The following is a 27699-nucleotide window of genomic DNA, read 5'->3' as shown; positions in this document are numbered from 1 at the left end:
CTTGTCTCCCAATTCCTTGCACAGACTTTTCACCTTTTTCACCTGTTTCCTTTCCTGACCCAGCTTCTCTGGAGGATGTTTCTGACAGTACACATGACTCCCCGAGTCTTTGTAAAGCTGTGCTGTCTTCATAACACTGTACTAGCTTTCCAAAGGTGTTCTAAAGATAGCACATTCAATAAAGGGAAGTTCACTGTGTCTCTAATTCACTGTTTCCACAGTCAAACTGCTCTTGTTATTAGGAAGTGGGCATACAGTATGTTGACCAGTTGAACACTAGCAATTTATCTCAAAGCAACCATAGAAATATGTGCCCTTGAACAGATAATCCTAATGGACAGAATACAGATAGACCTTGTTTAGTGACTGGTTGCTTAACAACCTTTTGAATGAACAACAGCCTTGTAAAGAATGATTTATGGTTTGTAAAGCACTCCTGACCATTGCAAAACTCACATGCTCCCACGGACATGTTATCGCAGTCTGAGTGCTTGACAATCTGTTGGCACTAACAGGAAATTAAAATGCCCCGCAATCATGTGATTTCCATTTGTAATTTATTTTGCTGGTTTGCCTAGAAAATCAGTGGGGAAGTCAGCAAAGAAAATTACAAGCTGCTGTCACTCGCTGGGTGGACTCCCTCATAGGGAGAAAAGACATGGAGAGGAAGGGAGAAAAGGGTTTATTTATTTATCTGTACACCACCTTTATTATTTTTACAAGTAAGGTAGCGAACATATCCAACATATGTTCCTTCTCATATTTTCCTCACAACAACAATCCTGAGAGGTGAGTTGGGCTAAGAGAGAATAATTGACCCAAGGCCACTCATGCCTAAAATGGGACCAGAATTTACCGTCTCCTGCTTTCTAGCCCAGGGCCTTAACCACTGGACCAAATGTAGCATGCTAAAATACTTGTCCACTGCCTCTCCATGCCTTATCTCCTTGCTTCTCTGTGTCTTGAGGCTCTGCAGGCACAGAGGCAGGGACAGAAGGATTTGAGGTCGGTGCATTTGCTTAACAATCTGTAAGATTGCTTAATGACCGTAACTGGGAATGCTGGGATCATGATCATTGGATGAAGCAGTCACCTGATGTCTAGTTTAACTCCTGCTTTGTTCAATGACTGAGATTATATTTCCAGTTGTGGTTGTTAAACAAGCTATGCTTAATCCTTTTCCTTGTCACTACTACATAAATGATCTTGTCTCCAACTGCTTTTTCTAACTGCCAGAGGCAAAATACTCACATAATTTCTCTTCTGGTTTCAAATAGTAGCCTAAGGGAGAAAGGATAAGCAGTCCTTTTCTCACTATCCCTCTATTCAAAATATCAGGCCTCTATAACTGCTTGTGCTTTAAGGACATTTTGAGCAACCATATGACTCTTTCTTCTGCAAGTTTCTCGGTTATTTTGAACTGCATAATACGTGTCTATTTAAAATAGAAAACACAATTTGAATGCGTAGACAGAAGTAGAAGGTATACATTCCGTAGTGTTTTCCCATAATAACAGTACCATACTGTATATGATTTTTTTAAAAAAAGAATAAATTGTAATAGACATGTTATAAGCCAGTCATTTTAACTCAATGTAATGCTTCTAATACTATTTTTTTTTCTTTATTGGAAATATAGTATGGTAAGTAGAGAAGTGATCCTTTCTTCCTTCTTTCCTTCTTTCCTTCCCTCCCTCCCTCCCCCCTCCCCTCCCTCCCTCCCTCCCTCCCTCCCTCCGTTCCTTCCTTCACTAAATTTCAGGATTTATTAGGATTTATTAGGAAAGTTCAGACTTTTCTAATAAAGTGCCTTCTAGATATGTTGCTGTTCTCATTGTGGTGTTTTCATCCAATATATGATAATGAGTAAACTAGAATTATTAAGAGAGGAGGAGAGAAAATAAAAATAGAAATCTTTTTCTTTACAAAATGCAGGTACCTTTTATACCTCCAAATAAAAAGAGATATTTTCCATGGCCGTTTGCTGTGTGGGTTTTCTGATGCTGCTTACCTGGGAGCATGCATTATTCAAGGTAAGTGAAATGACTGCATTCTGATACTTCAGGGCACTGTAATAACACAATTTTAAAATTAATAGAGTTATATCCAAGATAAATGAGGTACACTTTAATCTGGATCAGAGGTGGTATTCAACGGATTCTGACCAGTTCTAGAGAACCGGTAGCAGAAATTTTGAGTAGTTCAGAGAACCGGTAAATAACACCTCTGACTGGCCCTGCCCACATCTATTCTCTGCCTCCCGGGTCCCAGCTGATTGGGAGGATAATGGGGATTTTGCAGTAACCTTCCCTGGAATGGGGTGGGACTAGAGATTTTACAATATCCTTCCCCTGTCACGCCCACCAAGCCATGCCATGCCATGCCTACCAAGCCACGCCCACAGAACCGGTAGTAAAAAATTTTGAAACCCACCACTGGTCTGGATCCTGTCCACTTATAAGTAGGTATGTAAATTAGACAGTAGGCTGTGGCTTTCCACTGCTTCTACAGTTGCATATTCCTGCCTTCCATCCACATTCCCACAGTATTTTGAAATAAAGGATGAAAACATATTTTTTTCTTCACCTTATAGGAGAATTATATTGTTGACAGAGGTAATGCTGCTGATGCTTTCATGCTGCCTCAGTAAAAAGCTATATTCATATATCGTATCTTATTATATCATATATCATATCATACATCTCATCTCATCTATCATATCATATATATCATATCATATCTCATATCATCTCATATACCTACCATACCATACCATACCATACCATACCATACCATACCATACCATACCATACCATATATCATATATCATATATCATATATCATATATCATATATCATATATCATATATCATATATCATATATCATATATCATATATCATATATCATATATCATATATCATATATATCATATATCATATATCATATATCATATATCATATATCATTATTGTAGGGGTATACAGAGCAGTTCCTCTTTTTGAATTGTTAACAGCCATGTCTTTTGTAAGGCCTGTGTGGTAGTTCCAAAAACTAGATATTTGGTAGGTAGGTACACTTTGAGAAGAAAGTGAAGCAAAGTGGCTATGCACGTACATGCATGGGGAAAGAGTTAAAAAAATCCTTTGAGGAGGCTATTACTTTCATTATTCATCTAATTCTAAGACCTTGCATGTTGTGGAGCACCTCATTTCAATACATTGCAGAGACGTGATAGGTGGTCACTTTTGTGATGATTATATTATCTATATGTTTATTGGTCATTGGTTTATTGATATTTTATTTAGTTAGTATTGGATGTGATTGGATTTTTTTCTTGTTGAGAAATGAAACTTTTGACCCCATTTTTCTGTTTCCTTAAGCGTGTAAAAGAACTATAGTTTTATCGTTGTGTGTTTTAAATTAGGAAACCACAATGATATATAATTACATAAAATTGAATAGAGTCTTAAATAAAATAAACTTCTTGTTAAAATCTGAATGGCGTGCCTGTTATTTAATAACGAATAGAATATGGTTCCTTGTTGTTTCCTTGCTGTGCTTTACTATAAAATTTGACTAATTAATGTTTGCTTTATTTTTAAAATGTAAATGTCCTGCAGCAGTTACCACAGCTTGAGACAATAGGGGAAAATAACAATGCCAAACCAGTAAGGAGAAAAAACCCTATAAATTATAAACGTATTGCAACAGAATAGATTGAGAAAAGTGTTTGCTTGATACTGAATATAGTTAAAAACCTGAGGAAAGTATTTTAAAGATGAGAGCCTACAATCATGGATCCTTTTCCTTAAAGGCCACTGGCATAGCTAAAATAGGGGAACCTGGAGAAGGATTACAAAATTGACTTTTCTATATAAATATCTTTCAGTTGGGAAAAAATGATATTTCATAAATCCACATCCAAAAGATGAATATAAAGTCTTTAAAGATAAGTATCAGAACTTTGGGATTATGCAGTGAAACTCATTAATATGCGAACTGTAAATAGTGCATTTCCAGTGTTGAACTTCTCATTTAATAAGAATGATTTGGTTTTTCCTCTCTGATTTTCTTTTTCCTATACAGCTGAACTAGGTGATTATGATTCTGATGAACATGTGGATAATTACGTCAGTGAATTTAAGATCTTCCCTAAACAATCTCAAAAGCTGGAAAGAAAAATTGGCGAAATACATAAAAATGAATTCAGGTAACTGAGATTGCCATTTACCGAATTTACTTAGTTATTTTTAGTGAATCTGTTACTTTCCCTTGGACTTTTGACTTACATATAGGTGCAGTATAATTAATACAGTCAAGAGGTTAATAGGAGAAAGTATAGTATGATATTTTAAAAAGTAGATCTCTAAAATTACTGAACGACTACTACATTATAGACATGATACAATACAAAGGTAAGGTTATCCAAACTCATTAGTTTCAGTAGACTTGGGAGTCTGTTGCTTTCCAGATGTTGTTGAATTATAACTTCAGGTTCCCTCACCTTGGTGATGATAAATGGGTATTGCTGGGAACTGTAATTCAGGTACTGCTAATTCTGTACCCCTATCTATGTGCTCTGGATGACTATTCTGATATTGCTAATGCTTTTACATCTGGATTTTTTTTTTTGAATTTTATCTGCAACGGTGAAGCATTTCTCCTCCATAGCAAAAAGTGCTGTGTATCAAACAGTAGGGCAGTCTTAGTTGCTGTCATTAGGCAAATCCCACCTGGTTGCAGTTTCCCAAGGTCACGTGATCACCATTGATCACTCCCTATTCCCATTGACTTTGCCGGAAGCTGGCAATGAAGGTCCCAATGACAATTAGGTGACTCTTGCAATGTTGTAATAGTGAGCTGTTTGCCAAGCACCTGAATTGCAGTCACATGACGGAGGTCCGGGATCAATCGTATTCCTGGGGGTAGCTCGTTCCAGAGGGCAGGTGCCCCCACAGAGAAGGCTCTCCTCCTGGGGGTCGTCAGCCGACATTGCTTGACCGACAGCACCCTGAGGAGACCCTCTCTGTGGGAGCGGATTGGCCGGTGGGAGGTTATCAGTGGCAGAAGGTGGTCTCGTAAATACCCGGGCCCTAAGAGCACTTTAAAGATGAGAACCAATACCTTGAAGTGCACCCGGAAGACCACCGGGAGCCAGTGCAGCTCGCGCAGGTGTTACATGGAAGCGCCATGTCGCCCCCATAATTACCCGCGCGGCTGCATTCTGGACCAGCTGGAGCCTCCGGGTGCTCCTCAAAGGGAGCCCCATGTAGAGAGCATTGCAGTAGTCCAGGCGAGAGGTGACGAGGGAGTGAGTGACCGTGCACAAGGAGTCCCGATCCAGAAAGGGATGCAACTGGCGTATCAGGCGAACCTGATAAAAATCCCCCCTGGCCACGGCCGTCATATGCTCTTCTAAAGACAGCCATGCATCCAGGAGGACGTCCAAGTTACAAGCCCTCTCCATAGGCCCTCTCCAATGACTCGCCCCCAATAGCCAGCGATGGCACCAGCTGGCTATATCGGGATGCCGGCAGCCACAGTCACTCGGTTTTGGAGGGGTTGAGTCGGAGCCTGTTCCTCTCCATCCAGACCCGCACGGCCTCCAGGAACCAGGACATCACTTCAAGGGCATCGTTGGGGTGGTCTGGGGTGGAGATGTACAGCTGAGTGTCATCAGCGTACAGATGGCACCGCACCCCAAATCCATGGATGATCTCACCCAGCAACTTCACATAAATGTTGAACAGGAGAGGCGAGAGGACCGACCCTTGTGGCACCCCACAAACAAGGTGCCTTGAGGTCGACCTCTGTCCCCTAGCCAACACAAACTGCGACTGGTCAGAGAGATAGGATGGTACCTCCCACTCCCAACCCCTCCAGCCGGCGCAGCATGATACTATGGTCGATGGTATCAAAAGCCGCTGAGAGATCTAATAGGACCAGAACAGAGGAACATCCCCTGTCCCGAGCCCTCTAGAGATCATCAACCAACGCGACCAATGCCGTTTCCGTGCTGTACCCAGGCCTGAAGCCGGACTGGAACGGATCCAGATAGACAGTTTCATCCAGGTACTGTGGGAGCTGTCGCGCAACCACACTCTCAACAACCTTCACCACAAAGCGAAGATTGGAGACAGGCCGGTAATTTGCCAAAACAGCTGGATCCAGAGAAGGCTTCTTGAGGAGGGGCCTCACCACCGCCTCTTTCAAGGCGGGAGGTAAAAACCTTCACTCAAAGAAGCGTATATAATCCTCTGGAGCCAGTCTCGTGTAACCTCCCGGATAGCCAGCACCAGCCAGGAGGGACGCGGGTCCAATAAACATGTGGTTGCATTCAACCTCCCCAGCATCCTGTCCACGTCTTTGGGAGTCACAGGATCAAACTCCTCCCAGATAACATTCTCAAGACCCGCCTCGGACACCTGGCCTGAACCCACCCAGTCAGAGTCCAGGCCGTCCTGAATTTGAGCGATTTTATCGTGCAGATAATGCACAAAATCCTCAGCATGCCCTTGCAAGGGGACTTCCCGCGCTCCCAGGTGGAGAAGGGAGCGAGTCACCCTAAACAGGGCAGCTGGGCGATTATCTGCCGACGCGATAAGAGCGGAAAAGTAGTTACACTTTGCCGCTTTTATCGCCACTAAGTAGGTCTTGATATAAGACCTCACTAGTGCTCGGTCATATCCAGAACGACTAGCCCTCCAACTACTCTCTAGACGTCTTTTCCGGTGCTTCATCTCTCTCAGCTCCTCAGAGAACCAAGGAGCTGGGCTGATTCGGCGCCAGGTCAGAGGCTGTAAAGGCACGACCCGATCTAAAGCACCAGCAGCTGTCCTATCCCAGGCGGCCGCCAGGTCTTCCGTCGAGTCGTGAGCCAGAGTCTCACGGAATGGCCCAAGCTCCATTTGGAACCTATCAGGATCCATCAGGCGCCTGGGGCGGAATCACCTAGTCGGTTCTGCCTCCCTGCGGCGGGGTGTAGTGGTCAGGAAGTCAAGTCTAAGGAGAGAATGGTCTGACCATGACAAGGGTTCGATGACTATATTCCCTGTATCTAGACCATTCAACAACTGACCAGAGACAAAAACCAAGTCCAGAGTGTGTCCTCCTGTGTGAGTAGGGCCATGAATTAACTGGGTCAGGTCCATGGCTGTCATGGAAGCCATGAACTCCTGAGCCACCTCCTACGTTTCACCGATGGACGGCAGGTTGAAATCCCCCATGACCAAAAGCCTGGGGGTATCGACCGCCACCCCCGGCTATGACATTGAGGAGCTCGGGCAGGGCTGCTGCCATGTAGCAGGGAGCCAGGTACGCAATCAGCAAGCCCACCTGCATCCTATGGCCCCACTTCACAAGGAGAGACTCACATCCGGCTATCTGAGGTACAGTGGCCTCCCTAGGATCGAGGCCTTCCTTTACAATAACCGCCACTCCCCCACCCCTACCCTTGGCTGATTAAATGTGTGGAAACCTGGTGGGCACATCTCAACGAGGGGGACCCCCCCTCCTGGCCTAACCAGGTCTCTGTAATACCCGCCAGGTCCGCCCCCCCCCTCTTGAATCAGCTCACAGATGAGGGGGGCTTTGTTGACCACGGACCTGGTGTTGCACAGCATCAGCCTAAGACCAGGGCTCTGAGACTGGACAACCCAGGGATTGAAGTGAGCATTGGGGGCCGGAGCACATCACCACTTGAAGACAGCGGGCACGTGCCCCCACAACACGATGTGGCCCCTTACCTTAATTGGATCCATCTGAATACCTTTCAACAATGTACAGTACAGTACGTTTTGCCCTCAGGAAATCAAATGCGATACCACACTATGTCTCGGCTCGACACTATGTGCTTTATTAATCTGTGACTATTCACAAAATTATTAAAAAATGTGGAGATGAAGTAAAGATATAGGGACTACTGGTGACCGGCAATAGTGGAGATTGTCCCTGAGCAAAAGAGATTAATTCTGATATCAGTACCCTTTTCACAATTTACTTTGTATGCATCAGTAGATGTTTGGAACAGCTGAGTGTGTGATGTTGCTTGTGTTGCCAGAATGTACATAAACTTGCAGCTGTCGTTCAAAAATTGTCTGCATCTGCAGGATAACAGGAATAATTAAATGCTGATAGTAGATGAACTTAATTTCTGGTTGGTCCAGCTTTTGAATCCTTAGGGCTGGGACTGCCTTATTTGCCAACAAGCCAGATCTTGGATGATTAATATATCTGCTTGCAAAATGCTCCTTTTTCTTACTTAGACCACACTTGGTTGATCCTTAGGAAAGGAGGTGCAGCTTTAGTAGGCAGTTGTGTGCTCAGTAGCCAGGTTTTTCACAATTTATTTTTTATACATCGGTACAAGTTGATAACAAAGTGATATTTGCTTCTGGTTGCACAGATTTAAATTTTGGATATGTGGGTAAAGGAAGGAGCAAAAGAGGACAACGTTGTCTGTTGTACTACCCATACGGTGCCTCAGTTTTATGAATCTTTCATCAATACTCAAGCCAAGATGAATTATAAGGCTGACATAAACTGTGGAATGCTCTGATGAATGGATTTGCCACATATTTGGCCTGCTATTCCCTCTTCAAGGGCTGTTCAGTTGAGTTTCTTTTGTTCTGAGCCATATCCAGGGCTAACACCAGAAAATGAGAAGTACAGTTCTTACACAGAAAATGTACTGTTGGAATTGAGAGATTACATTCTTGAAGTTAGCCTCCAGAAGTGTCGCCATATTAGTTTACTTGTCCAGGTAGTTTACAGGGTATGTGCTTGTGTGAGTACACACATGCGTAGGTAGGTAGGTAGGCAGATATGAAAGTGAGGTGGGCCATTAAAATATTAACGTATTATAGTCAAACATAAACTAAATGTCTTTTCATAGTCTCCTATTTATTTCAAGAACAGGAAAAGATTAACTTAATCTGAGCAATTATTCTCAAGGAATTTAGGAAGTACTGTAAACAAAATCAAGATTGACACTTGTCCCTTATTATGTTCCAACTGCTTATGTATATTAAAAGATAGAAAATATTTGAATGATACTTGATAGCCCCTGATTAACTGCACAGCTCACTGGAGCCCTAAAATATGTCAACAGGAGCTAGGCTTAATCCAAAGGAATTTGTTTCTGTGGCAGAATAGCAGCAGAATCACATATAAAGTTTCTTATTTCCTATTTAGACAATATTATTGCCTAAAACTGTTCATAATTTATCCCAAAACTATTTCTATTTTCATGATTTCTAGGAGTCAGAGTCCAGCTGTTGCTGAATTTAATTTATTATTAAGAGCGCATTCTTTAGAAACCTACGGTGTTGATCCTCATCCTTGCAAGGTAAAAAAACATCTAGACTTTTTTTTAAAATGTATTTTTTGTTTTCAGCATTGGGTAAATCTTTCTCCCACATGCTTTAGCTTATACAGTTTATATTGTTTATTCAGGATAGACAAGACAGACAGACAGACACTTCTAGTGGGGTGGATTGTGCAATTTTTATAACTACAAGAAGCTGGATATATACATTTAATAAAACAATAAAATAAAATATGTAGGAAGATTTCGTTTATAAGTTTACATTTTTTTAAGCATTTAAATTGCTTTTAAAGGCAAACTTAAAAGCAGTTTTGCTGTAAAGTACATATTTGGTTCTGTTCAAAAGCAATTGTGAGACATAAAGTTAGTTCTGTATCAGAAATTGGCATATCTGATTTCAATGCTAAGTTGATCTCATTCCAATAATATAGCACCAGATGTGTTAGATATATCTAACTGCTTTCATGCCAATGAATCCCCTGCAAATATCTCTTTGATTATTTAAAAATCTTCTGTCATGTTTGGCTTTGTAAGTGGAAATGCCTTCATGGAAGGAGGTACCGTATTGTAAAAGTATACATTTCTGGAATGTTTGCATTTTCCCATAGTTCTAATTAATACTCTTTTTTTTCCTTACAAGGATTCAACTGGGACTACAACATTTTTAGGATTCACAGCTACAGGTTTTGTGGTATTCCAGGGAAATAAAAGGATACATTTGCTAAAATGGTAAGAACCTGAACGTTGTTTTTTGTAGGAAAATCAAGGTTGTAGAATATAGAGAAAACTTTATTTGAGACACTGTGGTTCTGTTTGAAAATACACTTGACAAGGGAGTGGGGTAGCTTGAGAGCATGTTGGGCAAATTCACTACCTCTCATAATGTCTTATTTAATTAATCCTTTGATTTATTCTTAAACAGCTCCAGGTTTGTCTGAAATTAAATTCCCCTGGTCAATTATTTAAATCTGACTATAATGTGCTAGATTCAGCCATCTTGTGACAGAAAACAAAAATGAGTCCTTGATTAGGAAGAGAGGATGAATGGTCATTTGTGTTGTGTAAATACAGCCAAAAAAACCTACCCCAAAGTTATCTTATTGCTGGGTCTTAAATATTGGCAGTATTAAATATTGAAACATTAAACTTCCTCGTCTGTATCCAATGGTTTGTCATTCAAATGTTTTGGAAACTAGTCGGGAATAAGAAATTTGAAATTGGTGGAGGTTTTTTTTTTAATAGAAATTTTTCTCCAGCTACAAATGTCACCTTTGGGAACAATTGGATAAGTTTGCCACAAAGTGAATTGTAGGTACAAAGATCCAAACTGAAGTCATATCGTTAAGAAATGAATAAGTGATTTTTAGCAGCTTCCTTTTAGTGTTTTTGTCTTGGATATATTTACATAGAAGTGTCAACTACAGTTTGTTTTCCTAATTTAAAAAGCTTTCTTTTAATAGGTCTGATGTCTGTAAACTAAAGTTTGAAGGGAAGACATTTTATGTGATTGCAGTTCAGAAAGAGGTTAGAAATTTTGTTTCTTACATTCTGAAAACTTTTACTTTAAAATTAAGTATTCCTCATAAAATTAAATACTTATAAAAATCTTGCTCTTACAAAATAATTTTCTATTGGAATAGACTAGTTATGGCACTAAATGAATGAAAACTTTCCTCAAAATAATAGCCATTTTTTTGACAGATGAGTCCTGGTAAAAAATGCATGTGACATAGATATTATAGTCAGATAGATGGATGCCTGTGTATAATAAGAAAGGTTTGTATAAATGAAAAGTTATATATAGTTAACATAATTTACCATGCTAATATTTTTATTTAGTTTTATTTAGTTTTCACTCTAAATTGAAAAAAATTGGAGACAAATTTCCAGAACTGAAGTCATGCTACAAATATTAATTGTGCAAATTTGTTTTTGTTTATTTGCTTTTAAACTAGGATTCTTCAATTATATAATATAATGAGTTTACATGCTGCCTCTATTCCAAGCTACCTAGGATGATTAATAGTTTTAACATCTAAAGTTTTTTAACATCTAAAATAAACTTTATACAATGTATTGCTAAGTTATTAGACTAATGATGGTCTCTTCAAGAGCAATTTTGCAATTTTCCTTTTCATACCTTCCTGGCAAATGATCCTGTGGAATTGGGGAAACTCAGTGAGGGTTATCTCAGTAATTCATTCATGTTTTTTCAATAGCTAATTGAAGATTGATGGCCCATTCAATAAGTAATGGAAGGACCATCTGCTTCCAAAAGAAATCATTCAAAAATCAAAAGTTGGATATTGGGTGAATATGCTCTTCATTGGGAGAGCAGGAATCCTGCTTTAAATGTTGGACTTTGGAAAAGTGCTGATCAGCTCTGTCCTTTCTGAGGGCAAATCCACTTTTAACATTTAAGCTGAACAGTGTGTTTCTACCTCATGTTACTTGAAAAAAAACAATAAAATGGTGTATTTGTTGAAGAAGTTCTTTTTAAAGAAGAGGGGAAAGTAAGGAGTTCAGGATAAGAAAAAAGCATCCTAGTCATATACAGAACTCATGGCAAAAGTTAGCTTTATAAGGTATTTGAGAGCATGATAAGCATTGATTCCATTTAAGGGGTCTTCCTTTCTCTTCTATTTAAAAAGATAGGAGTCTTAAGGTAATATAATATGGAAAAGTGTACTTCAGAAATAAAACAAATCTGAAGTTGCTTTGTCAGCTATTGGGGACTCAACCAAAAATGGTTGCCAGTTCTTAATCAAGTACTGCAGAGAAGTTCACTGCTTAATGTGAAGAAGGTATAACATTAAGTGAAAATCTTGCCTTTAGACTAACATTGTTAAATAAGTAAATTTTTATTTTCTTTTGTTTATATTTTCCTCAAAATGCTTAGAAAAAGGCTATGTTATCATTCCATACTTCTACACCAGCAGCTTGTAAGCATCTCTGGAAATGTGGTGTGGAGAATCAGGCATTTTACAAGTAAGCAGAATTATTCCTATCATCCAATAGTATAAATTCATTTCAGTAATATAATACAAATGTGTAGATGAGCAAAGAATATCAAGTTAAATCCGCATGTTATAAAGAGAAAATGGCCTTTGATTTATCTGCAGATTATATATTGAAAGTTCTAATATGAAATTAATGTTAAAGAATTGAGTAGTTTTTGAAGTAGGTAATTATGACGAATACTTTTGAATAATCCAAATTACAAGATTAATGATATTATACTGAGAATGATAAACAATATAGACAGATAGAGAAATAGAGTACATAGGTATGTCTGTCTGTTGGTAGACTTTCTTTCTTGAAAATGTAATTACTTTTACTCTCTGTTTTTTCCTCTGAAGGTATGCAAAATCAAGCCAAATCAAAACCATGTCCAGCAGCAAAATATTTTTTAAAGGCAGCAGATTTAGATACAGGTAAATATTATTTTTATTCCAACAGGAGGGAATTATACAGATTGCATTGGATGATAGATAGATAGATAGATAGATAGATAGATAGATAGATAGATAGATAGGCAGGCAGGCAGGCAGGCAGGCAGGCAGGCAGGCAGGCAGACAGACAGACAGACAGACAGACATAAATTCAATAAAAACTCGTTCCTTAAGATTGCAAGCTTACATACAATGTAAACCTCAATGAAAGTGGTAGGTCTATGTGTACAAATATGAATACTATATAATTTTAGCCTATGAAAAGGTCCAGACTGTTTTTTTAAGTACTTGCTTTTGATTATATTAACATTTTCGTAAACTGCTCTGGAAATATAAAAATAAATAAATATGGAGAGTATATGGGCCATCCTATTCACATGGACTTGAAAATAAGCACCAATGATTATAATGGGAATTTATGTGTGATTAAATATATCTAGAATTATGCATATGAAATATCTATGAATAGATAATAACAGGTGGTGTTTGGTAGACAGTACATTAGACACCTTATTGCTATCAATTTGAGCAGAATTGTTCTTGTAAATTGGGACTGAATGAGCTGTGGTCCAATATAAGCCCCAGCTCAATTTGTATATGAATTCAGATTCTCAAAATCACAATGTTATAATCAGATAGAAAACCACCAATTTTTTTCAGTATGATTTTTAAAAATATATTTAAAAAAAGATGTGATAAAATGGATGTTATGCCTCTCTTGGGCTTAATGATTTTTTCTGCCTTTAAAACTGTCTGATCAAACCGACGCACACATATAGAAGAAAAATTTCAGCATTAGCTCTCTGGTGATATCACCAAAAGGTTAGCTTAAATAAGTAAATAAGTAAAGTAAATAACTGCAGCCCTTGTTAGAAGGATGTTGCCATAATTAAAATGCCAGCTCTCTAAGGATATAGTTCCAACATTCCACAAAAATACTTTTTGAATATTCAACTCTGTTTCTAAAGACAAAGTCCCAAAGGTGCTTGTTCGAGAGGCAACTGGACTTCCTTGTTTTTCTTTGAAGACCTTTCACTTCTCATCCAAGAAGCTTCTTGAATGAGAAATGAAACATCTTTTGAAAAAGCACCTTTGGGACAACCATGACCCGGATGACTGAGAATCTCCATAGACATCTAAAGACAAAGGTTTTCCATTGTCTGGTATCTTTTTTTTTTTTTGCTTTAATTTATATGCCGCCCTTCTCCGGAGACTCAGGGCAGCTTACAATGAGTTAAGCAATAGCCTTCATACTTTTGTATATTTATACAAAGTCAGCTTATTGCCCCCACAATCTGGGTCCTTATTTTACCTACCTTTGAAAGGATGGAAGGCTGAGTCAACCTTGAGCCTGGTGAGAATTGAAGTTGCAGTAATTGCAAGCAGCAGATGTTAATAACAGTGCTTTAGTTCTTAATATATGAATTGCTTTAAGGATTTGGTTACCGCACAACAAATAATTTTTTTATCGTACAAAGTTTAGTTCTTAACATGTATATTTTGTGACAGTGGAAAAGTTGCAAAAGAAGTTGTTGAAGCAAGTTCAAAGATCCAGAGGGAGCCTCCAGAAGTGCACAGGTACTTTCTGATCTAAAACATTTAAAGAATCTTCTAACATTGACCTATATTACAAATTGAAAAGTTACATAACATACATTTAATTACTGTTCTCCCAGCAATAATACATTGCTATTGGCTTTTAATTTGTAACAGGAGCTGAAGGATTTATAATCATTTACATTATAGGATTTTTTTTAGTGTTTCGCGACTTATTCCCTACAGTAAGGGGCAACCTTTTAATTCAAATCCCAATTCATCAGATCAGGAAAATCCAAATGTTCTCAAATCATTTTGGTATACAGGTAGTCCTCGACTTATGACCACAACTGAGCCCAAAATTTTTGTTCTTAAACAAGACAGTTGTTAAGTGAGTTTTGCCCCATTTTACAACATTTCTTGCCACAGTTGTTCAGTGAATCGCTGCAGTTGTTAAATTAGTAACATGGTTGTTAAGTGAATCTGTCTTCTCCATTGACTTTGCTTGTCAATTTGCTGATGATCACATAGCAATAGCACTTAGACTCTTATATACTGCTCCATAGTGTGTCATAGCACTCTCTGAGCGGTTTAAAATGTCAGCATATTGCCCCTAACAATCTGGGTCCCCATTTTACCAACTTTGGAAGGATGGAAGGCTAGGTCAACCTTGAGCCCATCAGATCAAACTCCAGACTATGAGCAAAGTTAGCCTGCAATAGTGCATTTTAACCACTGCACCACCAGGGCTCTTTCCCTGGTTCAATGCCACTGTCATTAATATGAACCAATTGCTAAGCATCCAAATTTGGATCATTTGAATCATTAAAACTGCCCAGAATATCATCGGACTCCAACTACCAGCCCTGGACGACATCTTTGAATCTCGCTGTTTGAGAAAGTTGCATAACATTCTCAGAGACTCTTCCCATCCTGCTTACAATCTTTTTGGACTGTTGCCTTCTGGCAGAAGATACAGAATAATTAAAACTCGGATCACACGTTTTCTGAATAGTTTTTATCCCAGAGCTATAATTGCACTCAACAATGAACTAAAGGGCCACCATCAGTGAACTGTTGGACAGTATTACTTGGTTTGTTGTGTGGATGTTTGGGTGGTTTAGGGGTGGAGAATTGTGGTGAGTGGGAGTGTGTTTGGGGATTGTTATGTGTGTTGGACTTGGTCTTTGGTTAAATGAATTTCGTTGTATGGGTATACTGTGTATACACGTACAATGACAATAAAGTTATTATTATTATTATTATTATTATTATTATTATTATTATTATTATTATTATTAATAATAATAATAATAATAATAATAATAATAATAATTTTGATTACGTGACTATAGGGATGCTACAGCAGTTGTAAGTGTGAAAAATGATCATAAGTCTTTTACAGTGCCATTGTAATGTCAGTCACTAAATGAATGGTTGTAATTCAAGGACTGCTTGTAATAATTGCATATTTCTATTTCACTGATTCAGGTTTCACTAGGCATTGGCTACAAGAAACAAAAGTAAATAACTTCAAACTGTCCTGCAACATGTTTTGTACAAATAAATATTAGCAAAAAGATTCTTTTTCTTTTTTTATATGCCACATAAGTATCTTCATGTATGTATTTACATACATACTTACAACCTACTGTAATTTATTATATAGTCAGTAGGATAATTTATCCCCTTTCTTCACAGAACCAACATTACTCAAAGTCGTAGCTCTTATTCTTTAAGCAAACAACTCATAATAAACATGGAACCTCTGCAACCTCTACATCCGTCACCAGATGACCAGGAAGAGGTTCTTTCTGATGAAGGCAAGTCTAAGCTAAGAAGCTCCTTCTGTTTTTATTTTTATAAAGCACATCAATAAAGTTCAACAGCAATCAATTGTTCAAAACACACCTATTGCATTTATATGTTTGAAAAGTTATTTTCATGTAACTAAGAAAATTGCTGGACAATTCGTTGATATGTTGCTTATGAAAATGCATCTGGGGCAGTTTTAAATTATTGCAAAATATTATTTAGGTTATAGAATATTAGATCTTTAATGAAAAGAGTGGAAACTGATTCATCTTGATCATCAATTAGATCTTTCATTTAATAAATGGGGGCTCATTCTGAGACATCAATTTTTCACAACTTCTCATTGCCTGGAGCTGTTGATCTACTCAGTATCATCTAAGTCAGGGGTGTTAAACTCAAGGCCCACGGCCAAATCTGGCACTTGGGGTGCTTAAATCTGGCCCGCAGGGCTGGCCTGTAAATATCAAAGGACCAGCCTGTGAGCAGCTGCCCCCATGGCCACCTACAGCATTCTGCTGGCCAAAAATGGGCTGGGAGGGGTGCTGCAGGAGGTATCCGTCCCATCTCCACCCTGCTCCTCGCCTCCCCACATCAGCCTGCGGGGAAATACAATGTTGATTTGTCCCTCAAAGAAATCCAGTTTGACATCCCTGATCTAAGTCATTTTAGGATAGATTATTGTTGTTCAATTTTTTCCTTAAAACATTTAAGGAAATACTGCCATGGAATGGGACTAAGTCACAACCTATTCTATCATTTCTAAGTACAAAATATACAAATAGCCCTCTATCTCAAGTAGTCAAGGAACACTTTTAGATAGAAGTTCACGTAACTGAATTGTGTCCACTCAATATTGCACCTGGGAAGTCCTCCTTAGCTACATTTTTTAAAATTTTTCATTACATTATATTGGGTTTCTTTGGCAGTGTGACTGAGAAGCTCTTAATGTAGCATCTTTTCTCTTAACTGCTGTTGCTATTTTTATATCCTGTCAGGGGAAGATCCTGCTATCAGTCCCCACCTGGTACAGCATGATCCTATCCCTGTACTCCTTCCTGGAAGCCTTACAACTTGGAAATCTGGCTCTTTCACCATTCCACGTGAAACTCCTCCCCGTATTCGTGCCCCCAGATCTCTTGGTGAGTATTGATATTGTGTATGTGTGTCTGTCCATGTGGTAGGGTGTGGCTGTTAAGCTTTCCTATTTAGGAACTCAGTTGCTACTGACTTCTCAAATAACAATTCTAAATTCTATTGCTAAATTCTATTGCAAGCAGAATAGCTTCCAGTTGGTCAACTCTCATTAACAGTACAGAATTATATACTTACATATTCAAATAATTCTATCTATTCCCTGCATTTTTATTTTGTCAATCCAAGACCAGGTTTTCCTTTGTTACTCTCCAAGTTTGGAAGTATCCTTATATTGTCAACATTCTGACAATATAAATAGACAGAGCACTGTCCCCAACATGGGAAACAACCTCTCTGTGACAATAGTTAATTGCAGCATCTATGTATGTATGAACATGTACTATTTAAGTATGTTAGTGGAAAAAGGAAGGTTGACAAAAGATGAAGATTGTGTGAATATATTCACACAATCTTCATCTTTTGTCAACCTTCCTTTTATAAACCATCCTTCTCACATGAAGATGATTAAGGTTCAGACTTAAGTTTTTTAAAAAATGTTTTCTTTTTCATGCAGGTCTTTTATTTATGTCTGGTTACTGTATCACATTCCACTTCTAATAATCTCTTAGGGATTTTCTTAATCTGGCACAATTACAAATGCTACATTTTGGATTTTTTTACTCATAAAAGTTGTTTTATTATATAAAATTAGTTCTTTCTATTCCTAATTTTAATGTTAATTCTATGCTTGGTTCTAATTTCATACTTAAATTCTTCCTACCTATCCTTTTCCCATTAGTTTTCTCATTAGTACAAGTCGGGGTAAAATGAAAAATTTGTTACTACCGGTTCTGTGGGCGTGGCTTGGTGGGGGGTAATGTGACTGGGTAGGTGTGGCCAACTTTTTTTTTTTAAAAACTTTTCAAAGCATTTTTTCTAATGCTTTGAAAACCCTCTCTTCCGATCAGGGAACTCAGCTGGGATTGTCAGAGACTTTTCAAAGCATTTTGTTTACCAACTCTTCAGCCAAGAGGTTGCAGAAAAAAATGCTTTGAAAAGCCTCTGATGATCCCAGCTGAGCTGCGCAATCATCAGAGGTCTTTTTTTTTTACTTTTAAAAGCATTTTTTCATCGGAAGAGGTTGTAGAAAAAATGCTTTGAAAAGTAAAAAAAAAAAAAAGCCTCTGATGATCATGCGGCTCAGCTGAGCATGGGGGGGCGCAGGAATTTTTGCTACCGGTTCTCCGAACCACCCGCCGCCATCGCTACCGGATCGGGCGATCCGGTCCGAACCGGGAGCATTTCATCCCTGGTACAAGTTTACAACTATTTCTATCTTCCTTAATCTTTGAATTTCTGTCTCCATGTCTATATGTTTGTAGCACTGTGTTCCTCTCAACTTTTTCCTAGCTCTTTGAGCGTTTCCTTGTTCCCCAGGTCTTCATCTCTTGTAGCCAGCTAAGCTATTTGCATGAAAACCTTTTTCATTCCTTTATAGACTAATGAATGGGGCTTTTTCCTCCTCCCCGCCCCACATTCACAGGGCATCTTCCTGGATTGGTTTGTGTTCTGTGCCTGGGCTGTTTGTTTGGGTGGCTTCTTTTGCAAACCCTAGTTATGCTCTTCTCCCACCCCTGCTTCTTGCTTTTATGTTGGAGGCTCCTTGCTCACTTCTCTCCTGTCTTTTGGCTTGACTCCTTTTTCACCAACCTATACCCATGCAGTACTTGATTTCTGGTCCATTTTATGGGACAAGCTCTTCAGTTAAGAAGAAAGTGGGGCTGTTTTAACTTTCTTTCCCAGGCATCCCCATAGCTTAGGATCCTAGAAGGGAAAGAGTAATGTGGCGAGTTCACCCGTTCATATCACTTCTTCATATGCCTATTTTGCCTTAAATCAACCATCCTGTATCTCTCCCCCCCCCAAAAAAAATACTGCCCTGTGAAGAGAACCACAAAGATAACCTTGGAAAAGAAATGCAAGATTTAGCAAAAAATAAGTCCAGAATAGAAAGAAGACATTAAAGTGCCTCCATCCTGATGCTCTTTGTATAATGTGGAGGAAAGTAAAAACACTTTCAAGATTATAATAATCCTATAATCTATATCAATAGAACTGATTTCCAATATTTCTTGTGGAGTCTGTTTCCAGATCTAGTCTACATCTGACAACCTTCAGAAGGCCACACATTTCAGCCCTGGTGAAGACATTACAGGTAGTCCTCGAGTTACGACCACAATTGAGCCCAAAATTTATGTTGCTAAGGGAAACATTTGTTAAGTGAGTTGGCCCCATTTTTCGACTTTTCTTGCCACCATTGTTAAGTGAATCATTAACAATCAACAATCAACAATCAACAATCAACATGCATTTGTTAAGTTAGTAACAAATTTATTGTTAAGTGAATCTGGCTTCCCCATTGACTTTGCTTGTTAGGTCACAAACGCGGATCATGTCCTCAGGACCCTGCAACTGTCAAAAATATGAACCAGTTGCCAAGTATCTGATCATGTGACCATGGGGATGCTGCAACGGTCGTAAGTGTGAAAAATGATCCTAAGTCATTTTTCAGTGCCGTTGTAACTTTGAACAGTCACTAAATGAATTGTTATAAGTTGAGGACTACCTGTACATTACTGCCATGTTTTTGTAACCTTTGGAGATATGAAACATAAAATTATTGCATCAGACTAGAGCAATATAGACTGTGCTTGTCCAAATTATCAAACATTTTATAAAGGCTTTCTTCCTTCTTGGATTTGAATGGCTTTAGAAAATAAAACTGATGTGGTATTTTAGGAATACTCTGTGTATTTTGTTTAGTTTGATCTTGTCGTGATGCAATTCTGCAGTTGTATTTATTTCTGCAATCTTGAGTATTAAATTGTGTCTTAATTGCCAATACCTTTTCTCCTCGTCATGAGATTTATGTAGGGCCTCTTGCTTTCAAAACTTTGAACCAAGAGAATTCCTGTGAATATTGCCATCATATATCTCTTGGAATCGCCTTGGATCGCTCTGATCCCATGTTTCTTATAAAATAATTTTTCTGTGGAGAGGACTTAACAAACACACTCCTTTGGATTTATATAGCAGTGTGTTAGAGCACTTTTCTCCTTAGATCATTTCTGATTTTGTAGGTACACTGGAATTGTCATGTTGTAACAGAAACACAAGTAGTCCTTGACTTAAAACCACAATTGGGACCGGAACCTCCATCCTTAAACAATATAGTTAAGTGAATCATGCCTGATTTTACAACCATTTTTGCCACAGTTGTTAAGTGAATATGAATTCCCCCATTGACTTTGCTTGTCAGAAGCTGGTTGGGAATGTCACAAATGTTGATCACGTGACACCCCCCCGCCCCCGGATGCTGCAACTGTTGTAAAAGCAAGCTGGTTGCCAAGTGCTTGGAGTGTGTTCACATTGCTATGGGGACACTACAGCACTCATAAGTGCGAGAACTAGTCATAAATCACTCTTTTTGGTCAGTTAACCTTGGGGACAATACCAGAAGACCAACTGTTGGTCCAAATGATTACGGTCTACTGTATACTTAGAATAGTGCAGCTCAACATCAATTGCCAGTAGCAAAAACACTACTTCTGTTTCTACTTCATGACTCCTAGATGTGTGCAAGATTTTCCTACAATAGCAAATACAGAAGCAGCAACATCAGAGCTAGGCTTCGTGTCCAGGCTTGCCAGTAAATCTTAGATTTGCAGTCATTTGGTTCTGAATTAAAGTCTTTTTTACATTTGGGAGAAGGTTCCTAGCCACTATTTGGCTACATTGCATTATTATTCACCCCAGTGCAAAGAGGTCAGAGGCTTTCTATATCTGTGCTCTAGGATTTAAAATCTAGGTTTCTTCTTTCCACTTTTATGAATGAAAACTCAATGGGATTGTGTGATAGCCTTGGGACTAAAACAAAATGGCTTTCAGGTCTGGAAAACACTAGAACCCATCCTGCCAACCTCAATACAGTATTTATACCTTCAACTTTTACAACCATTAAACTGAATTAACAGGATTACCTTGACAGATAATTAAAAATGTAGGTTCAAATTTAAAAAACAAAATAAATCCCGATATAACAATCATAATGACTTAGTTTGGCTCTAATACATATACATATACATATACATATACATATACATATACATATACATATACATATACATATACACATACACATACACATACACATACACATACACATACACATACACATACACATACATATACATATACATATACATATACATATTACAAACTATTCTAAAAATACGAGTTCCAGGTATATTAGTAAAAAAAGAAGCAGACATACTGCGAACTCCGGAACTTAAGATTTTAAAATTTTAAAAGAATTAAAATTTTATTATACTAAGCTTTCGTCAGCCATCTGTTGACATCGTCAGAGTATTAAACTACCATTACAGAGATCTCTGCCTTTATATGCCATTAATCAATTTAGCCCTTGCGCGTGTAATAGGCCCTTCCAGTCGTCTCCCACTTGTAATCAACTGTGTTGTTTTTGCTGTCGTCATGCTGGATGATGGAGGCTTGATTCCTACTGTTTCCTCCCTCCTAGCTTGCTTATCAGTGGGAGGGTGATGTTAGCCTGTCAACTGTAGTAATTGTGCAAGCAATTACATAGGGGAAACGGCCAAGCGGTTACATACCAGACTACATGAACACGAACTGGCTGTCCGACGCAAGGAACAGCGCTCCCAGATCTGGACACATATGAAGGAGCACAACCACACATTTGATTTTCAAGAGGCTGAGGTTATTGCCCATGATAAGACTAAAGGAGGACACCTACTAAAAGAAGCCTGGTTCTCCAATAACAATTCTATCAACAGGTATATCAAACTGCCACCAGCCTACCAGGCTTTGAGACACCAGGAAAGACCCTGCAGGAGGAGCAGAGATGGATTTCCATCAGTGAACAGAGACCAAAGGCAGCCACCCCCCACCTCTGGGCATGCTGACTGAGCCTGTGAAGGCACAGTTAGTCCTGACCAAACACAGAGCAACCCGGCAGGACTGTCTCAAACTGCAACAGATAGGATTAATGGGAAACAAACTTGGCTGACCACGAGGTCACAGACAAGGCAGCAAATCGCAATAGCTGACAGGCTAACATCACCCCCAACTGATAAGCAAGCTAGGAGGGAGAAAACAGTAGGAATCAAGCCTCCATCATCCAGCATGACGACAGCAAAAACAACACAGCTGATTACAAGTGGGAGATGGCTGAAAGGGCCTATTACACGCACAAGGGCTAAATTGATTAATGGCATATAAAGGCAGAGATCTCTAATGGTAGTTTAATACTCTGACGATGTCAGCAGATGGCTGATGAAAGCTTAGTATAATAAAATTTTAATTCTTTTAAAATTTTAAAATCTTAATTTCCGGAGTTCGCAGTATGTCTGCTTCTTTTTTTACATATAGATATACACATACATGTACATGTACATGTACATATACATACACATACACATACACATACACATACACGTGTGTGTGAACTTTTATGTCTGTTGCTTCAGTAGTCTGCGTTACAATGCAGTAAACAGTTCAAGTGCTTAGACTAGTATATATAGTGCAGCTGTTAATTAACAACTGTTAAGGGAACGGTTGGTATTTGCTGTTAATTACTTTGTGTATTATGAGCCAGTTGGAAGGGTTTAAAAATAGGTACTCACTCTGTGCTCTAGTAGGCTATTTCTATTGGCCGAATTAGAAGCTGTTATTTGATTCATTCAGCTGGACTCTTCCAAGCTGGACACAGTGGAAACTTGGTAAAGGTCACAGCTGGTATGGGTGGCTAGTTCATTAAAGCTGAAATAGAAAATATAGCTTTTAGTCAATATGGTGAAATGCCTAGTAAAAATCCAAACCCGGAGGAGTATCCATTTGCGAATGGTTAACCACTGTAGTAAAGATGTGTGCATTCGTCTGCTGAGGCATGGGTCAAAGATCACAGCTAAAAGTGCTGGTAAGTTCATTTTTGCCTGGTTTTATTTAAATATTTTTTAAAGACGATGCCCCCTTTTCCCCTGATATTTTTGAATAATAATAAGGGTCAAAACAGGGAGTAGTAAATTATAGCATTGGGATTTGAATGCTTTTCCCTTTATCTAAAAGAGCAAACAAAGAACAGCTGGTGAAGGCTAGGATAATGTAGGAAAAGCAAAGCATTCAGTGAGGAATGTCCTTCTAACAGATGAAGTTCAATTGTATATTAAGTTATTATTTTAGCCAAGTATTTAATACACTGAGGAAAATGTACATTTAGTTTTCAGTATGTTTGAAGTAAATGCATGGCATGCATGAATCTATGAATTATAGATAGTACAATTCCATGACACTTAAAACTTATAGATATCCTTAGGGAACCATTATACCCAAGTACCCTCATCAGAAAACCATGTTAAATTGGGGGAAAAAAGGATACTTCAGATGAGGAAGACCAAAGGGATTATTCTCAGAAATATTATGGCCTATTTTATTACTGATAGTGCAGCTTTGTGAAATAAATTTTAGGACATCTTTCTTTCAGGAAAGTGATTTTAAATCTCTGCGACAGTGGTCCTCAAACTGTGGCTCAGGATCCTGTTGAGTCACAAACAGTTTTCAAACAGAGTATTTAAGATCTCAAATACTTTTAAAACCTGACCAGAGTTGTGGAAAGTGGGAGTGTGTGGTCAAAACCTTGGTAGAACCATGCTTCTCATTTTGCTTCTGGAAGCACAAAGTGGGTGGCTGTGCTACCTCACAGATTTAGATTAGTGGAAAATTTTAATTATTAAAAGTAAATGGTATATTTATTTATTGTTCATCTATAATCCCAGTAAAAGCATTTATCAACTGGTTCAGAATGAGGCACCACAGTCAGTTATATGTGTTTCTAGAACATCACAGACCTAATGAGAAGGAAGGACTCACTGGAAAAGAGTCTAATGCTGGAAAAGATTGAGGGCAAAAGAAGAAGGGGACGACAGAGAATGAGGTGGATGGATGGCGTCACTGATGCAATAGGCATGAGGTTAAATGGACTCCAGAGGATGGTAGAGGACAGGAAGGCCTGGAGGAACATTGTCCATGGGGTTGCGGTGGGTCGGACATGACTTCGCAACTAACAACAACAACAGAACATCACATCTCACACCTCTGCTCTGCAAGATGCACTGCTTGCCAGTTTGCTTCTGGATCCAATTCAGGGTACTGGTTTTAACATTTAATGCCCTTCATTGCATGGGATCAGGTTATCTGAGGAATTGCCTCTCTCAGACTAGCCCATCCCAGTAGATCTGGCAAAAAGGCATGCTATGGTTACCATCTACAAGGGACTTAGATTTGATGCGTCCCAGGAGGCAGGTCCTGCTTGTCTATTGTGGCAATGCCTTGTAGAACATTCCCTCCGTCCAAGGTTAAGTTGGCTCCATTCCTTTTGATGTTCTGTAAATTGTTCAAGACCTGGTTATGTCAATAGGCTGCTCTAGTGGGTTGGATATACTCATTCTCTCCGTGCTTGGGATTTATATATTTTATTTTCATTTTAATTCTGAGCATGTATTTTTACATATTTAGTTTATATGATTGTTTTTATATACCGTATGTGATGTTTGGATTATTATATGCTGCCCTTTGGTGAGATGTATTATCGTCTAAAACTGATTAATAAAATAAACCAAACAACCAAATAAATAAATACATTTTATTCATGGCAAGGGTGCTATTGCACACAAGTTAATATATCATTTTAAGGCACAGTGGTTCTTCAAAATTTGAGAACCCCTGCTTTATTAGTCTTCTTTTGCAAATAGAATTCATAATGCTAAGAATGAAGGTATTTCTGCAAAAATGTTTTCACTTCAGTAAAATTAAATTACATTAACAACTATCATTTTAATACTGTCCGAAGCATCAACAATGTAAATATTTTAAGCATGTTTTAAAGTAGGAAATCAGACCACTTTACTATAAATTAATTTTATAGTAATAAAGTAAAGTTAATAAAAAATAAATCCACCAGCCCTGTAATCATACAACATAGATAAAGTACATTGTAACAACCAATTATAAAGGCAGACAACAGACATTGCAGAAAAGCAATTCTTAGTCCTTTCCAAATGTCTGTAGGCATTCAGTGCTGGTTCTGTTGGAATGATATTCCATAGATCACTTGCCAGCATTGAAGAGGTTCTGTTCTCTTTACAGAATTTCTGTTCTTCAGCCAGCATAAACATTTGAAATAGATTCTCAAATACCAAGCTAAGTGTTGGGGACGAATACATGGGAAGACATTCTGACATGTATCCAGGACCCAATATTCCTATGTCGAGATGACGAAGGAGCTGATAGAGGCTAAATATAACCTGCAGGGAATAGTATCACAAAATTATCTAATACCCATGGGTCATTTGAAGGACTACATTATTTGAGTTTCCTTTAGAAACTCCCTCTTTTTAGAATCTTGATTGTCAAGTTTTATGGCATACTCCTAATTACTTGAGAGCTGCTTCTCTGTAGTAACATCCCATTCATTTCACTACAATATCTGAATACAGAAATAAGGTGGGTGAGACTTACCACATCAAGATATGGCACACCGTGCATTACTTTCATAGAATTACCTTATTAATATGTGCAACATAGTGATGTAAGATTTCAGCTTCAACATTATTAGCAATATTTATGCATGGTTGCTGAATGATCTTGTTTACAGAGATGCTACAAACTACCTGGGTACACTCAGCCACGCACACAAAGTTTGGGAAGGGCAATGAGGCTTTGTGCCTGGAATAAGATGTGAAGATTGATTTATGCAATTTAACAAAATACTGAAAAATGTATGCATTGTGACCAAGCTTACAGAATTTTGTTGATTTAGAAAAACCTATGAGAAAGTCATCAGCCTAGAATTATGAGATATCTTGCAGAAATATTGAACTGAATATTGGTTGATGCATGTGATAAGAACAGTAAATGGTGGAAGTGAAACAAATATGAGAATAAATGAAACACTAGTGAATGGTTCAACATTGAATAATGAATAAGGCGAAATGTATAATATCCTTTTGATTGTTCAATGCATTTATGGATAAATGTATAATAAATGCTTGTAATATTAGAGATATGTTGAATGGAAACATGAATGTTGCATTTGAGCCATGGTAGCGCAGCGGTTAGAATGCAGTACTGCAGCCAGCAGTTCGGCAGTTCGAATCTCACTGGTTCAAGGTTGATTCAACCTTCCATCCTTCGGAGATCGGTAAAATGAGGACCCAGATTGTTGTTAGGGGAAATATGCTGACTCTGTAAACCGCTTAGAGAGGGATGTAAAGCACTGTGAAACAGTATATAAGTTTAGGTGCTATTGCTATTTGAATGCAGCTGATGATGTGCTGTAAATGTTAGCTAAAGTGAACCAAAGTAATGGATCTGGAACTTAATATATCAAAGGCTAGGGTAATTGAATTTGACAAAATTAAATGAATTAAAGTTATGCATAGAAAAAAAGGGCAATGGGACACATGGATGAACATGTACCTTAGCAGACTTTTTACTAAAGACAAGGAAAGAATTAAAACAGTAAAAAAATAAGAACAAGTAGTAAAAAATTTCTTGTGCAGAACAAATGACAAAAGAAGTTAATACAGCTACAGTACAATTTGTTCTATATAAATAAGAGAGTATCATAAGAGAAATATAAAAGTAAATTACATGCAGTAGAAACAAGTAACTTAAGTATTGTATGTATTATAAAACAAGAATAGGGTAAAAAATACACACATGCTGAATGGTGAATCACCAATATGAAGGAAATATTTTGAGAAGTTTTGGTCCTGTAGATCAGGGGTGTCAAATTGGCGGCCCATGGGCTGGATGCATCACACACAAGCCACGCCAACCCCAGCTCTATGAAGGGGAAAAAAATGTTGCAATACGTCATGTGACAGCATCAACACCACGAGTTTGACATCCATGCTGTAGTTAGAATGATTGAAGATTGAATTCCAAAAGAAATATATTACGGACAACTGGATTGAGAGAAAAAATCTGAATAGATGGAATTGATAAAAATCTTAAAAAAAGTCAGAGGTGAGATATTATAGTATAAGAAATAAATATAGTATTTGATGCAATGCATGGACATTGTGGATATAAGGATTGTTTGCTGGGATAAGAAAAAGTATAATGAATGATAATGGTATAAATCAGATTTCTTTTTTTCTCTTATCTCCTATATATAATTTATTTTGCTTACTATCTCTTATTCTTTTTCTGCATTTTTCAAAACATTGCTTAACCCAAAAGAGAATAGTGTGATGGGTATGTATGTATGCAAAATTTTCTGTGAGCATGTGCATGCAGAGAAATTAAATTTAGGCCTGCAGCCATTTTGAGACCATTTTTA

At 38.1% G+C, this 27699-nt stretch overlaps 1 protein-coding gene across 1 annotated transcript in view; it reads left to right on the top strand.

Moving 5' to 3' along the window:
* The window catches only part of FRMD3 (FERM domain containing 3), an 81780-nt gene that overhangs the window by 48790 nt on the left and 5291 nt on the right, over positions 1 to 27699 (top strand). The window contains 10 exon segments of the mRNA XM_070935626.1: positions 1936 to 2033; positions 4086 to 4209; positions 9258 to 9345; positions 9965 to 10053; positions 10785 to 10848; positions 12224 to 12312; positions 12684 to 12758; positions 14286 to 14354; positions 16014 to 16119; positions 24554 to 24583. Of these exon segments, the coding sequence (XP_070791727.1) occupies positions 1936 to 2033; positions 4086 to 4209; positions 9258 to 9345; positions 9965 to 10053; positions 10785 to 10848; positions 12224 to 12312; positions 12684 to 12758; positions 14286 to 14354; positions 16014 to 16119; positions 24554 to 24583 (832 nt within the window).

Source organism: Pituophis catenifer, unplaced genomic scaffold (assembly GCF_029215685.1).
Source record: "Pituophis catenifer annectens isolate HBS135680 unplaced genomic scaffold, rPitCat1.0.hap2 SCAF_2, whole genome shotgun sequence".
NCBI classification, from domain to species: Eukaryota; Metazoa; Chordata; class Lepidosauria; order Squamata; family Colubridae; genus Pituophis; species Pituophis catenifer.
The sequence above is the reverse complement of the archived record's forward strand: the minus strand, read 5'-3'. Positions and strand labels throughout refer to the sequence as shown.